This window comes from Episyrphus balteatus, chromosome 2, assembly GCF_945859705.1.
Source record: "Episyrphus balteatus chromosome 2, idEpiBalt1.1, whole genome shotgun sequence".
NCBI classification, from domain to species: Eukaryota; Metazoa; Arthropoda; class Insecta; order Diptera; family Syrphidae; genus Episyrphus; species Episyrphus balteatus.
The window spans coordinates 24,244,311-24,258,435 of record NC_079135.1 but is presented as its reverse complement, the minus strand read 5'-3'; the positions used below and the strand labels follow the sequence as shown (position 1 = coordinate 24,258,435).

General features: G+C 29.0%; 1 protein-coding gene across 1 annotated transcript in view; it reads right to left on the bottom strand.

Moving 5' to 3' along the window:
• LOC129908305 (ribosomal protein S6 kinase alpha-5) overlaps positions 1–5,702 on the bottom strand; it is a 62,557-nt gene extending 56,855 nt beyond the window's left edge. The window contains exon 1 of the mRNA XM_055984714.1: positions 4,335–5,702. Coding sequence (XP_055840689.1) covers positions 4,335–5,286 — 952 coding nt within the window. The 5' untranslated portion in view covers positions 5,287–5,702. The remainder of the gene's footprint in view (positions 1–4,334) is intronic.
• Positions 5,703–14,125: the final 8,423 nt, after the last annotated feature.

Below are 14,125 nucleotides of genomic sequence, written 5' to 3'. Positions count from 1 at the left end.
TGACATGAAATGTGCTCCTATAAGCATTTAAAACATATGTATTGTATTCATTGGTGTTCTATATAAAATGCAGTTGTACTTATTTTTTTGTTAATAAGGTAATTTATTATGGATTACTTAATCTTTACATGAAAATTACTTTTTTTTTTTTTGTTTTGTGTGTTGAACATTGACAAACACGTGTTGGCTTCTTTTTTGCTGGGGAAATGGGAAATTTTTTGTATTCTATGGATGAGGCATTTATGTTGTTTCAAAAAAAAAAAAATATTTATTAATAAAAACTAGGGCAAACCTAATATTTTTGAATAAACACAATGTGGTTTATTTTTATGGTGTTTGTGTGTTTTTCTAAATAAATAATATTTAGGTATTTGATTAAAGGTCAATAAGTGGATATTTTTTGTGAGATTTTTATGACTTCTTAAAGAGCTTTTGTTTCTGTTTTTTTTTTTTTATTGAAGTCTTTTACAGAAAGGAAATTCATAAAAGTTTCACGTTGAGCGCCAATTAATGATAGAAATTTAAACGGATTATATTCTTTTTAAACCAATACATATTCGGAAATTAATATCCAAAGTAAAATTTTGAAAAAAAAAAACTGAACCAGCGGTTAGGTAGGTACGGTTTGAAATCGATGATAGTTTAATTTTTTGTTTATAAGCTCTAATAAATGATACTTTTTGTAAAAAAAAAAAAAAAAACAATATTAAATCATAAAAGAATTCAATTTACTTCCTGATTAAATAAAAAACTGGCGCCCAACGTGGAGTTTTTTAAGTGATTTGAAATTAACAACAGAACTCTAGCTTGTAAATAAATCAAAGATGTAGGGTTTAAATAATTTTTTCATTTTTTAATTAAATCAATTTTTTTTTTATTTTTAAAAATGATTTTAAATGTAAAATATGCAATTAGTTTTTCTAAAATCTATAATTCCGTAGAAAGTTTAAGTCTGAAGGGTTAAAAATGTATCCTCTTTTAGCAATAAAAAATCAGCATCATCATAAGATTCTTAAGATGGATTTTGATGCTAATTTTCCATTAGATTTAACAGTGAAGTTACTGCAGGTAACTGAGTGGTATCAGAAACCTATTATTTTAACATTGGCTGTTAAACATGAATTTAACTTTAAGTTTGGAAAAATCTTTTCGCTCTATTTTTAAACTGAGAACGTTGGACTTTTTGATTTTAAAAAGCCAGAATTCGTTGGGCGCCAGTTTATTAATGAATTATTTCGAACATTAAAATTCAACTGGTTTATAAAATTGTTCGAAAAATAATTTAGACACTACGTTAGTCGACATTTTAGTAAGATGTTTTTCTAAACAAATCTTTAATATTAAAAAGTATCGTTCTCTGTAATATTTTTAAATTTAAAAATGTCTGACTTTGTTATATTTAATGCCTAGAATCTTATTTAGATCTTTACAGAGAGACCACGTTGGGCGCCAGTTTACTAAGTGTTTTAGTTTTGCTTTCGAATTTACATATCGACGGTTAAACTTCATAACCTCGTAAGTCGTTTTTGCAAGTTTTTCAGAAATCAAAAAACAATATGTTGTGTTTCTTGTTTTTGTATGGGATCTCTCAATACGAGCTTTTGAATTTCGTCATTCCTGAAAAATGTTCAAAACAACATTTTTGAACTGTATATACCAAAAGATAGCTCTGAATTTTCTGAATTGTTTGCATTAATAATATTTTTTTCGAATTTTTCGTCTTACGAGGTTATAAGTTTAAGGGTTGGGGTCAAAATTCTGCCGGGGTCAAAATTCTTTTGTCCAAATTCTGCTTTCAAAATTCTGCTTTACAAAATTCTGCTTTCAAAATTCTGATTTTCAAAATTCTGTTTTTCAAAATTCTGCTTTTCATAATTCTGTTTTTCAAAATTCTGCAAAAAATTAAAAAAGGGTTTGGAAAATGTTAAAAAGCGCGCGCTTTTTAACATTTTCCAAACCATTTTTTAATTTTTTGCAGAATTCTGTAAAATCATCTTCTTGAAAAATGATCTGCTTATTTGATTACTTACCTTAGTAATTTGTCATTCTTTGAATGCATATTAATTTTTGTTTTATAAATGAATAAATTTGAAAATAATAAGAAAAGGTTTTTAATACTAAAAATTTCTGAAAATAATTCAAAATTTTTTAATTTATCAAATAAAGATGAATATTCAAAAATTTGAATATGAAAAGGAATATTTTGTATCAAACAACATCGGTTCCAATAATTTATAGAATTTATTTAAAGAAAATCAGTCTATGCATTTAAAAAAATTTTTGCGACACTTAAACAAAAAAATTTAGGAAAGTACCAATGTTGAATTACATTAATGAGGTGTATTTTTCTTTAGTCAACGCATATGCTATAAAAAAAAAACAGAATTGGCAGAATTTTTTTGGTTAAGTATAATAATGGCAGAATTTTGAAAAGCAGAATTTTAAAAAGCAGAATTTTGAAAAGCAGAATAGAAAAAAAAAACAGAATTTTGAAAAACAGAATTTTCGTTAAAAAAGCAGAATTTTGAAGCCAGAATTTTGACCCGATCCCGAAGTTTAACCGTCGATATACTATATAATGTTTCATAAAGGCAAATAAAACCATAATTGACTTTCAAACTTCCATGAAAACAGAAAATTTATTTTGTTGAAATTTACTGAAACTCTATGTTGGGCGCCATTTTGATTTAAATTTTTGTAATTTTTTTTTTTTTTAATGGCAAAAAGTTTTTACTAGTACTTTGTTTAGTTGGGCGCCAACGTGTGTGTTTTTCTATTATATTCTTATATTCTATTATATTTTAAGCTCCTCATCAAAAATATTGATTCTCAGAAAAACCATTTAAAGACATCTTAGTACATTTATATTCTCCACAGTTCAACTGGGAGAAGCAATTGCCTTGTATCAAAATTGACGACCCCATCACGTTGGGCGCCATATTTTCTGTAAATTTGTATTATTGTTAAATTTTTTTTTTAGGCAACATATTTTTAAACAATCCTTGTTTTTAAATATTTAATCCTATGTAGGCTTGAGGTCTTTTACTTAGCTTTTTCTAATTTACTAATCCGACGTTTCGAGTGTGTTTACACTCTTCTTCAGGGCTAAAAATTTGTTAAAAACCAAATAAAAGATGCTTATTACAACAAAAATCCAATATACTTACATTCTATTTAATCTAAAGAAATTAATCTTAAGATCTTCTAAATCTTTGTTTTGCTTTTTGGTTTGTTTATGCTTAAATATTTCAAAATTCCAAAATTAAAAGTCTTGAAAAACACGTTTTCAATCATTGAAACTTCAAAATATAAAAGTTTTCAAATTAATTTGATAAGAAATTCAAAATTTCTTATCAAATATAATCTACAAAATCAAGTTAAGTTTAAATATAAACCTAAATTTAAATTTACCATTAAATAATACTTAACCTAAATTAATCCTTTGAACAAACTGACTATAAATATTACTAAGTCCTTCTCAATCCCTGTTTTTATTTAAGTTCCTTTTTTTTTAGCCTATTTATATTCTGTTCAGCATTTCACACCTCAAAAGGTTCTCAGAAAACAAAAAGCAATACAATATTTGGAAAAATGTGATATAAAAACCGTTAAACTAGGACACATTGGGCGTCATTTTAATGTAATTTATTTATTTATCTTTTTTAATAGCACAATATTTTAAACAATCCTTTTGTTATGTTTTAAACCTGAAGATGTTCGATTTGTTTAAACATAACGGCTAGAATGGATTAAGACTAAAAAAGATACCACATTGGGCGCCATTTTTTTTTTTCTTGGTGTTCGCTATTATGAGTCTCAAAAGAAAAACTAAAAATTTTTAAATTTATTAGGGTAAAAACTGAAAAAAAAAAAAAATCTTTCAGTCACCACGTTGGGCGCCACTTAATTTGGTGTCTTTTTTGTTTCACAAAATTGTATCCTTTTTCAGAATATTTTAACGTAGCTAGTTTTTTTTGTGAAAGCATAAGAAAGTGGCGATCACCCATTTTCAGCCTTAATAAGTAAAAAGAAAATTTGAGGTCCTAAAATTGCTATGAAAAAACACATAAAAAGATCAAAGATCATTTACCTTAACTTTCAATTGACCGAGGCTTTATAAGCAACAAAAAAAAAAAATTCAAATTTATTTTGTGTAACGCATACTACCAGCATGTTCCCAATTTATTATGAAAAACTTTTTTTTTAAGTTAATGTAAAGTGTCACGAACTCAATATTACCACTTATAAAAAAATTTTCACCCCTCAAAAACTAAAATAATATTAATTTCAATTTAAGACAAAAAAAAAAGTGTGTATACATATGTTCTACTTACATTTCGAGTGCACCGTTGTAACTTCCTCAATTTCCCGCTGCAACTGCTCAGTGTCGGCATTGGTTTGGGCATCCGTGACAGCAACGCACTCAACCTCTGACCCACTATCACGATCACCGCCACGATCATCATTTGTGGCCTGTTGATGATTTGACTGATGTTGCTTATTATTATTGCTGCCATTGCTCGTGTCATCGGTACCCATTGGACTGCCGCCACTGCTGCCACCGCTCATCGGCGGATGATGGTGATGTTGACCCTTTTTCGTGCTCTTTTTCATTACAGCCTCGTCTTCACTTTCACTGTCGTTCACTTCGACAATTTCATCGCTTTGCATTATTGCTGTTGTTGTCCCGTTCGTGCGTTGTGGTGTTGTTTGTTGGGGTGTTTGTGTTGTTGTTGTTGTTATTGCTGATGAAGCCACTGTCATTGCCGATGATGCTTGTTGTTGTTGTTGTTTCTTTTGATTATTATGGTCGGTTATAGTTTTATGATTTTGAGACCCCAACACAACATCACAGTGTTTGGTATTATTGTTGTTGTTATTCAAGTGACGTTTACTATTGGCAGTTGTTGCTCTTTTCTTGTTGTTGTTGTTATTGGTTGTTTGACTGTTGTCAGTGACGTTACTTGTTATCGACGACGATTCTGATTGTTTTTTGTATTTTTTGTTTTGTGTTTGTCTCGATCCACCACCACCACCACCATGATGATGACGATTTTGTTTATCATCATCAGATGATAATTTTTGACGTTTAGCCGAAGATGGCGGCTGTGATGGCGGCTGTGAGTCATCGCTACCATTTATTCGGGCAAAATCTAGTACAGGATTATCTTCGTAATAACCACTTTCATGATCCGGTTGACGACGCGACGCCATTTTTTTCATATTTGAAATATTTGCATAAGCGACGGTAGCGCCAGTACGCGACGAGTTATACTGTCGACTCATTTTTCGAAACGTCAAAATTAAAACCGAGTACTCTTGAAAATTCGAATAAAAAGATAATTAATTTTTTCTTCTACAAAATCAATGAGTTCGATTGATTTGTTTTTTTTTTTTTGTGCAGTTTTACGAAATTTTTTTATTCTACCACATTTTTACACAAATTAACGTTTGTTGTTTTTGCAATTGTTGTTGTTTTTGTAAACTTTTAAAAGAAGTTTAAAGGCAACGCGAGAAAACAAAATATAAGAAAAAATAATATTTTTTTATTATTTCGTAATTCTTTTTTAATCCGAAACTATCTACGGATGAGTAACGATTTAAGTTCGAAAATCGAAAATAAAAGAGAAAAATCGATTTGTAGTTGTCAACTAGGACCCTCCATTTCTCACCAAATTGAGATTGAAGTATGAATTGCACCTGAAATAGAAGAAAAAAAATACAAAAATTAATAAAATGCTTGAGATTATATTTATACAATGCTAAGAAATTATGTTTTGGGTAAAATGAAACAACCGATTTATATTGACAGCATTAATTTGTTTAACAAATTTAAGGGGAAAAAATAGCAAGAAAATAAAATATCAATCATTCCTCCGAGTATAACGTCTATTTTTTTTTGTGACAAAAATCTTTTAAATTGTTTTCTTTTACGACAAATTCGAAAGTGGTAATGCTAACTTGACATAGTTAGAGAGGCGAAATTGAAGATGAGTAAAGTTGATATACGTTATCGGTTGTCAAATTGCTTTTGAAATCAACAAAGTCACGCGATTGGAAGATCTTTACATACTGTCCGAACTATTAAAAGTCTTCAAATAGCAACAAATTAACTGCAAATTGTCAATTTTCTACCAAGTGAAAATTGTCTATTTATATGATTAGACAAATCATTAGTAGAAAATTGGTTGACAGCTTTAATTGGTTTTCCAATTAAAAATTGTCTTTTTACATGGTTTCAAGCTATAGGCAGGAATGTAGAAAAAACAATTTTTTTTAAAAGCATTTTTGTTTTCCGTTACAAATTAAGAAAAAAATATTTATAGCAAAAAAAAAAATGTTTGCATTAAAAAATATTTATTGCAATTGAAAAAAATTTGCATTCAAATAAAAAAAAATGTGTTACATATGAAAAATATTTGCATTCAAAAAAACAAAAATTATTTCAAATAAAAAAAATTTGCACTAAGAAAAATGCTATTGCAACACAAAAATATTTGCATTGAATGAAAAATTTTTGTAGAAAATAAAAACATTTTACATTAAAAAAAAGGTTCAAAATTATAGTTGAAATAGGTCATGTATGGTCAAATAGCCAAAATTTTAAGAAATTCCAAGAATATGGGAGCGGGTCATAATTCTGCTTGTCAAAATTCTGTACGACAAAATTCTGTGGGGTCAAAATACTGTAATACCATAATTCTGTACGTCATTATACTATAAATACAAAATTCTGTACGTCAAAATACTGTATCAACAAAATACTGACAAGCAAAATTCTGTTTTGTAAAATTCTGTACGGCAAAATACTGTATATAAAAATTCTGTAAAAATGCTGTAAAAAAATATCGTTTTGATAATGTAAAAAAGTGCGCGCGCACCGCCAGACACTTTTTTTGGAGGTCGTCTAGGAGATCTACTACAAAAATAACGGCACCCAATATTTTTTTAAATCCACAGCGAATTATTTTAATACATTAAATTTGCTATATGGATATGTATTCTTTATGTTTATATAATTAAATTCCTCTTCACAAAAAATCCACAAAAAAGAAGGTTTTTTTGAACTTAGAACTAGATATAACCCCTTAAGCCACAATCGTCTAATTATTTTATTCATAAACGATTCCAAGAGTTTGGCAAATTTTTTGATAGAAAATTTGCAAAAAATTAGCTGTCATTTCTTTTGACCATTTTGACAGATAAAATTGGGTGTTGAGATCGGCCAATATTTGAAGATCTTCACGAAGAATAAAAGGGCACCTTAAAACCACTTTAAATCTCACCACCTTAAAACAATAGAATTTCCGCTTAAAATAACTGAAATCCGCTTAAATTCTGTTTTATGTTTATGGTAAACTTCATTTTATTTTAATGTGAATTTTCATTTTAAAAAACCGACAAAAAATAAAAATTTAAAAATTATCGTCAGACATTAGCTTAAGCTGCAGTTTATCATACTTATTTCCAACAGCGATTAAACTTGATGGTAAAGCACTCGTATAGTGACCAAACAGTTCATCGATGGAAAGCAAAGTTATTCTAAGTCCTTAACAAAGTTTATGTACTTAGAACAATTTTGCTTTCCGCAGGCGAGTTGTAGGGCTGCCAGTTTTTTTTTTTTTCTTTTTTTTTAATAAAATGTTTTCACATAAAAATAAAATGACTTTCCGCTTAAATAAAGGGGATTTCTTTAAATTTGCACATTCAATTAAAAAGTTTCGTCCGCTTAATTTAAGACGCAAGTCATCATGACAAAAAAAAAAGAAACATGCAGAAATCCGCTTAATTTAATGCGAAATCCGCTTGTTTTTAGATGCTCTTTTTTCTCCGTGTTTCCATATACAAGTGTCAAAAATTTCTTATAAGCAATTCTAATTGTTTTTTTTTTTTAATTTGCCATATCAAGTTCAAGGGTAGCAACACATCACAATTTCTGCTCAAAAAAAAAAAAAAGTTTTTAAACTTTTCCATGCATGAATTTCCATTGTGTGTCTCTCTCTTAATTTGCCTAAACTGGACATGTACAAAACAAAATAACTGACAGTAGTTTTTCGTTGGATTGTATGTAGGTATTTAACTCAGCTTATGCCTAGTCTAGTCTCTTACGAAATAAAGTGTAAAAAAAACCTCACACAAAAAAAAAAAAAACAAAAATGAATGTAAAAAACTAGGCCAACTTACTTTTTTATATATATTTTTTTTTTTTTTTCAAACTCAATTAGGTCAAATAAACGTAAGCTAATTACTGGCTTTAATTTTTGACATATTGTGAGTGCAGTGTGACATACATTTAAAAGAGTCAACTGTCACTTTTTTGTACACGATCAATGTCATAAAAAACAACGCATAGATAAATCATTTGTAGAACAAACAAACAAACAAACAAACGCCAACACACAAGATGGCCAAGAATATACAATTTTTTTATTTGATTTTAGTTTGCATTTTCGTAAACAAGAAAAAAACAAATCAAAAAGGAATTGAATAGAATTTGCGAGAAGAAAAATAAATAATAAATCAAAATATCAAACAATCAAGAAAAATATTGAAGTAAAAATTATACACAGTAAATACAAATTAGAGACAAGCTTTATCAAACTTTAAAAAAAAAGTGTCAGATATGAGCTTTTTTTTTGTGTTGCTTTATTACTTTTGCGTGAATCAGTCTCTATCTAATCTTATGTCATGTGTCGTATATCTGTCTTGCACCAAACGAACAAGCAGCGGCCATTTGCAGCGATACGACGTACGTAGTAGCAATTGGATAGAGTGATAACGATCACTTGTTGATTTGTATATAACTTGGCATTTTGCATGGTGTTTTTTTGTGTGTATATGAAGATATATGTACAAAATGTAAGTAGGTATACCTACTATAAGAGAGCAAGAGAAACTTTCGCTCGTGGAAACATTTTTTTTTTTTTTTTTTTTTGAAATGGGTTTTTAAGCCAAGGTGTTATGAAAGTTTAACACGTTTTTATTTTTGCTGTTTAAAATTTTATTTCAAGTAATTAAAATTAATGTTTTGTAAGAACTGAAAAAAAAAATGATTGATGCAATGAGATAGAAAAAAAAATAAATTGTATATTTTTGTTTGCTCTAATTTATATTACATCATAAAAAAACAACATTCTGAGGGATTTTCCATATTCGGAATATTTACAAATAAACGAATAACATTCCAAAATTTTAATTTCATCCGATTGTTTGTTTGTTTTTCAACAGAAATTTGAATGCAATATTTTAACGGATATTTAAAAACAACTCTTGTAGTAAAAGTTTCGAACAGTTTGTAGGTATTTAAAACAAGTTTAAAAAAAAATCATCGATCGGTATTAGGAATGGAAAAACCGGCTTTTTTTTGTTGTTGTCTTATTAGATTCAGTTTTTTTTTTTTTTTGTTGTCTTATACAAAAAACTGAAAACCAGTTTTTCTAAAAACCGGTTTAACCGAACGGAAAAAAACTGGAAAAACCGAAAATCGTTTTTGTACTAACAACTGCCATCCCTAGATCCGTTTACAAAAAATTGATTTTTCAAAAAAAATATTAAATTCATACAAAGTACGTATAGGTACGGTAGGTACATATTTAAAAAAAAAATCAAAAAAATATTTTTTCCAAATTTTTCAAAATTTTAATATTGAATTTAATAAAACAATTTTGATTTAAAATTCTGGTTGATATAAGTTATGTGGTTTATGACAGGTATTTTTTTTATCAAAAGTTAAAACTTATTTGCTAAAGTACCTACATGTAGAGTAAGGTCGGTAAATATGGACAGCCAATCATATTTTTGCTAATAAAACCAATAAATTTAAGGTTTTACTACACTGAGGGAAAAGCCACCATAAAACAACGTGAAATCAATGAAAACCACATTGATTTAACTATTATTCGGAATGATTTTTCGTTCAAGATGGATATTTTAAAATCAACGTGGAAAATAAGTTAATTTTTGATGGTTTCGTATCTTAAAGTTACATAAATCAAAGTAGTTCAACTTTGAAACAACGACGTTTCAACTTCAATTTATTTTTTTTTATTTCAATTTTATTTAAAACAAAACAATAGTTAATTTTTATGAATAATAAACAACACAAATAAAAATTCACTTTATAAAAAAAAATTACAAAAAATAAATATTGAAGAAATGTAAAAACGTTAAAAATTAAAGTAGTTTGGACCACATTAATATTTTCTCGTTTCGGATATTTGTGTGTGGAAAAAATCTGGTGGTCCATACACTCCGCGAAATAATTATAAGGACAAATTTATTTGATTTGTCTTAAGATATGTATAGGATATTATTTTTTATTTCTTTTATGAATAAGGAGACATGTATATGAGGGATTGTTTCCCACCATTTGTTTTTATTTAATTCATTAGAATACAATAATACAGTTATTTTTTCCGGGTCTGGAGCGAAATAATTATAGGGACACATCTGATTTTTGCACTTAAAGTGAGGTTTAGCGAGATCAAATGTAAACAAAAGTAAGCAAAACAGTTAGAAAATGAATTTAAACCCATTATGACCATTTCATAAGTAAAATTTTTCGGTTATTTTAAAATAAGGCGTGAAAAACCCTTGATCCAGGCAGAAATGGGCAAAATCGAGGCCTACCATGAATAGGGCTTGTGTAAATGGGAAAAACTGGAGGATTAGAAACGTCCGATTGTGTAATTGATAATTTAATTTACAAAGGTGACATGTATGTTTAACTAAAACGATCAGGAAGGAAGCCTTTGGTCGAAGAGAGAGCCAAAAGTGACAAAAAAATTAAGTATTTTTCGTAAGAATTTGACAGTAAGAGAAATTTTCGAGAGAATGAAATTGGAAGTGAGAGTATGTTGAGTGCACTAAATAATGGAGGTGGACTAAGCCCATTCCTGTGAAGGTTAATGGTGAAAAACGGCGCTCTTGCCGAGACATAAACTTGCCCGCCTTCGCCTCGGCAAAAAGCATAGGTTCTGGGATGAAAAATGGAAAAACCGTTAGGTACACCATCTAGGCTATCCAAATTAAACTTTCTCTCATTGATGAACTTAAAAGTTTTTCCATTTTTCATCCCAGAACCTATGCTTTTTGCCGAGGCGAAGGCGGGCAAGTTTATGTCTGGGCAAGACCGCCGGTTTTCACCATTTACCTTCGTAGGAATGGTCTTAATCCACCTCCATTATTTAGTGCACTCAACATACTCTCACTTCCAATTGCATTTCCTCGAAAATTTCTCTTGCTGTCAAATTCTCACGAAAAATAATTCATTTTTTGTCACTTTTGACTCTCTCTTCGACCAAAGGCTTCCTCCCTGATCGTTTAAGTTAACCATACATGCCACCTTTGTAAATTAAATTATCAATTACACAATTGGACCTTTCTAATCCTCCAGTTTTTCCCATTCACACAAGCCCTATTCATGGTAGGCCTCGATTTTGCCCATTTCTGCCTGGATCAAGGGTTTTTCACGCCTTATTTTAAAATAACCGAAAAATTTTACTTATGAAATGGTCATAATGGGTTTAAATTCATTTTCTAACTGTTTTGCTTACTTTTGTTTACATTTGATCTCGCTAAACCTCACTTTAAGTGCAAAAATCAGATGTGTCCCTATAATTATTTCGCTCCAGACCCGGAAAAAATAACTGTATTATTGTATTCTAATGAATTAAATAAAAACAAATGGTGGGAAACAATCCCTCATATACATGTCTCCTAATTCATAAAAGAAATAAAAAATAATATCCTTTACATATCTTAAGACAAATCAAATAAATTTGTCCTTATAATTATTTCGCGGAGTGTATTAGACGCATGTTCCATATATGCCGCCCTGTCTCTATTTTTTTAAACAAAATTTGTAAGAACCGTTTTTGGAAAAAAAAAGGTAGGTAGATAGAGATGGCGGTCAAATTCCTAGCGAGGGCAGAACATTGACATAGAAAATGGATGACCGTTTCTTTTTCTTGCTGTTTCAAACAGCTGCGACAATAAGTATTTTGTGGTGTATACCTACCCAACTCTGCTGCATGTTCCCCTATCGTCCAATGTCCTGTACACATCGCAACGATTCTGCTAATGTCTTTTCTGTGTCTGGAGATCAAATCATTGGTTTTGGATTTACTATAGGTGGGCCAGATTTTCCTAGATATGGCGCAGCTAGTCAAATTGTGCCACCTATTATTAGCTTTTGTTAAATAGTTTGAGAAGATATTGCCCTTCATGACTCCTATTGGAATGTTTTGAAAAGACAAACTTTTTTATTTTAATATTATGGCAAGCACCAGCTTTTTCAACTAGAGAATCACTAAAAACTCTTATCCACAAAGTTTGAAGTAAATCGCTTCAATGGTTTTAGGCTGCAGCTCAAGATAAAGACAGACAGAAAGAATTGCGAACCCCATTTGTTTCCATTCTATGTATATCATCGTAATCTCATGCATGATTATTAGAATATAATGCCAAGTTATTAGAAAAAGTTTTAAATTTTTGTGATATATTAAAAATTATTTTTTGCTGTATTACAAAGTATGTCAAAATGATTAACCGTGTACAATAATTTTTTTTTAAATTAAAATATGTATAGTCCTTTAACTGAGAACCTAACTTTAATGTAAAACGTTAGTAAAAAAAAAAAAAATACAAATAAACAAAACTAAAAATGAAAACAACCAAAATCTATCTGTTGTTCTCACCAAGTCTATAATTTCACTTCTCCATATCCGAATGTTTTTTTTTTTTTTATTTGATTACCTACATTTCCATAGTATCTACTGTGTGTGGAAAAACATAAAAAAATGTTTGTGCTTTTCGTCGTATGAGGATGAATCATTTTCTTTTGGGGAACGATACATGTTATTAAGGAAAAAAAAGTTATTCCGATGACGTGACAATATGACTAAGAAATACCCAAACTTAAAAAAAAAAAAAGAAATAGTAAGGATACATTTAGGTTAAACAATTTTTCCTGCTATACGATTTTTTTCTTAACTTGACTCAAAGTATCATAATGCGAAATGCTCATTGTCATTAGAATACGAAATAGTCCGTTAATGCAAACAAAAATACAAACAATCCTTGAAAAGGTACATAATTGTTTTGTTTTTTTTTTGTGCAACGAATGAATGTAATTTCTACTATCTTTAATCGAATGCGTGTCTTCTAATAAAAGAGTTACATAAAAAAGTAACCTTTAACATTAACCACATGCATTTGATTTTGATTTTATTTACAACAAACTAAACAAAAAACAACAAATAAATAACCCTTCGACGTCATTTGAATGGCTTCCTGTATATTTATGGTAATGTTTTTGCATCCATTGAAATCACTTTTTTTCTTTTCGACAAATAAAAAAAAATATGTGCACTAAAAAGTTTGGCATTTCTTAATTTGCTGCACTATCAGCTCAAATATTTCTCAACTCGACTTAGGTGGTCTTAGCCTATCGTTTTTTCGTAGAAAATAATTTAAGCAAATAAATTACAAAAAATTTAATTCCTTGCTTTCTTAATTCGATTTATAGTCTATTTAATAGACCCGAGCTCCAGAGCAAAAATAGAACAAATTCGTTCAAGACTTTTTATTGGCGATTATGGTTCCTTGGCATACAAGAATACTCCAGCCAAAAGTGCTACTAAATCCATTGGTGCATTTCTGAGAAAACGGCAACACTGGTCGGTTTTCAGTTTTTTTGATTTAACTCGAAAACCAAGCCTGACTTTGAAATTGTTCAAAGACACTTTTCATAGCAAATTAAATTTTCTGTCAAGTTAAGATGGTTAAAAAATTTTAAAAATTATTTTTGACTAAAATTCTAACCTAAAATCAAAGAAAAAAAAGTTAAAAAATTGACAATTTTATTTTTTTTTACTAAATCAAGGGGCATTTTGTGTCTGTAGCCGGGACGTCCAAACTTTGTACTAATGAAATAAAGTAGAGGTAAAATCCTTTGATAATACGTAATTTTTAATTTTTTTTGTCAAGAAACAACTTAAATGTACCTATTCAAAAACTAGCACTTTTTCTAAATTTTTGACTTTTTTAGTGAAAAGCAAGTTTTTAAAACTCGATAAAATCCTATTAATTGGTAACTTTTAGACTTTTAAAGTAAACATACTTC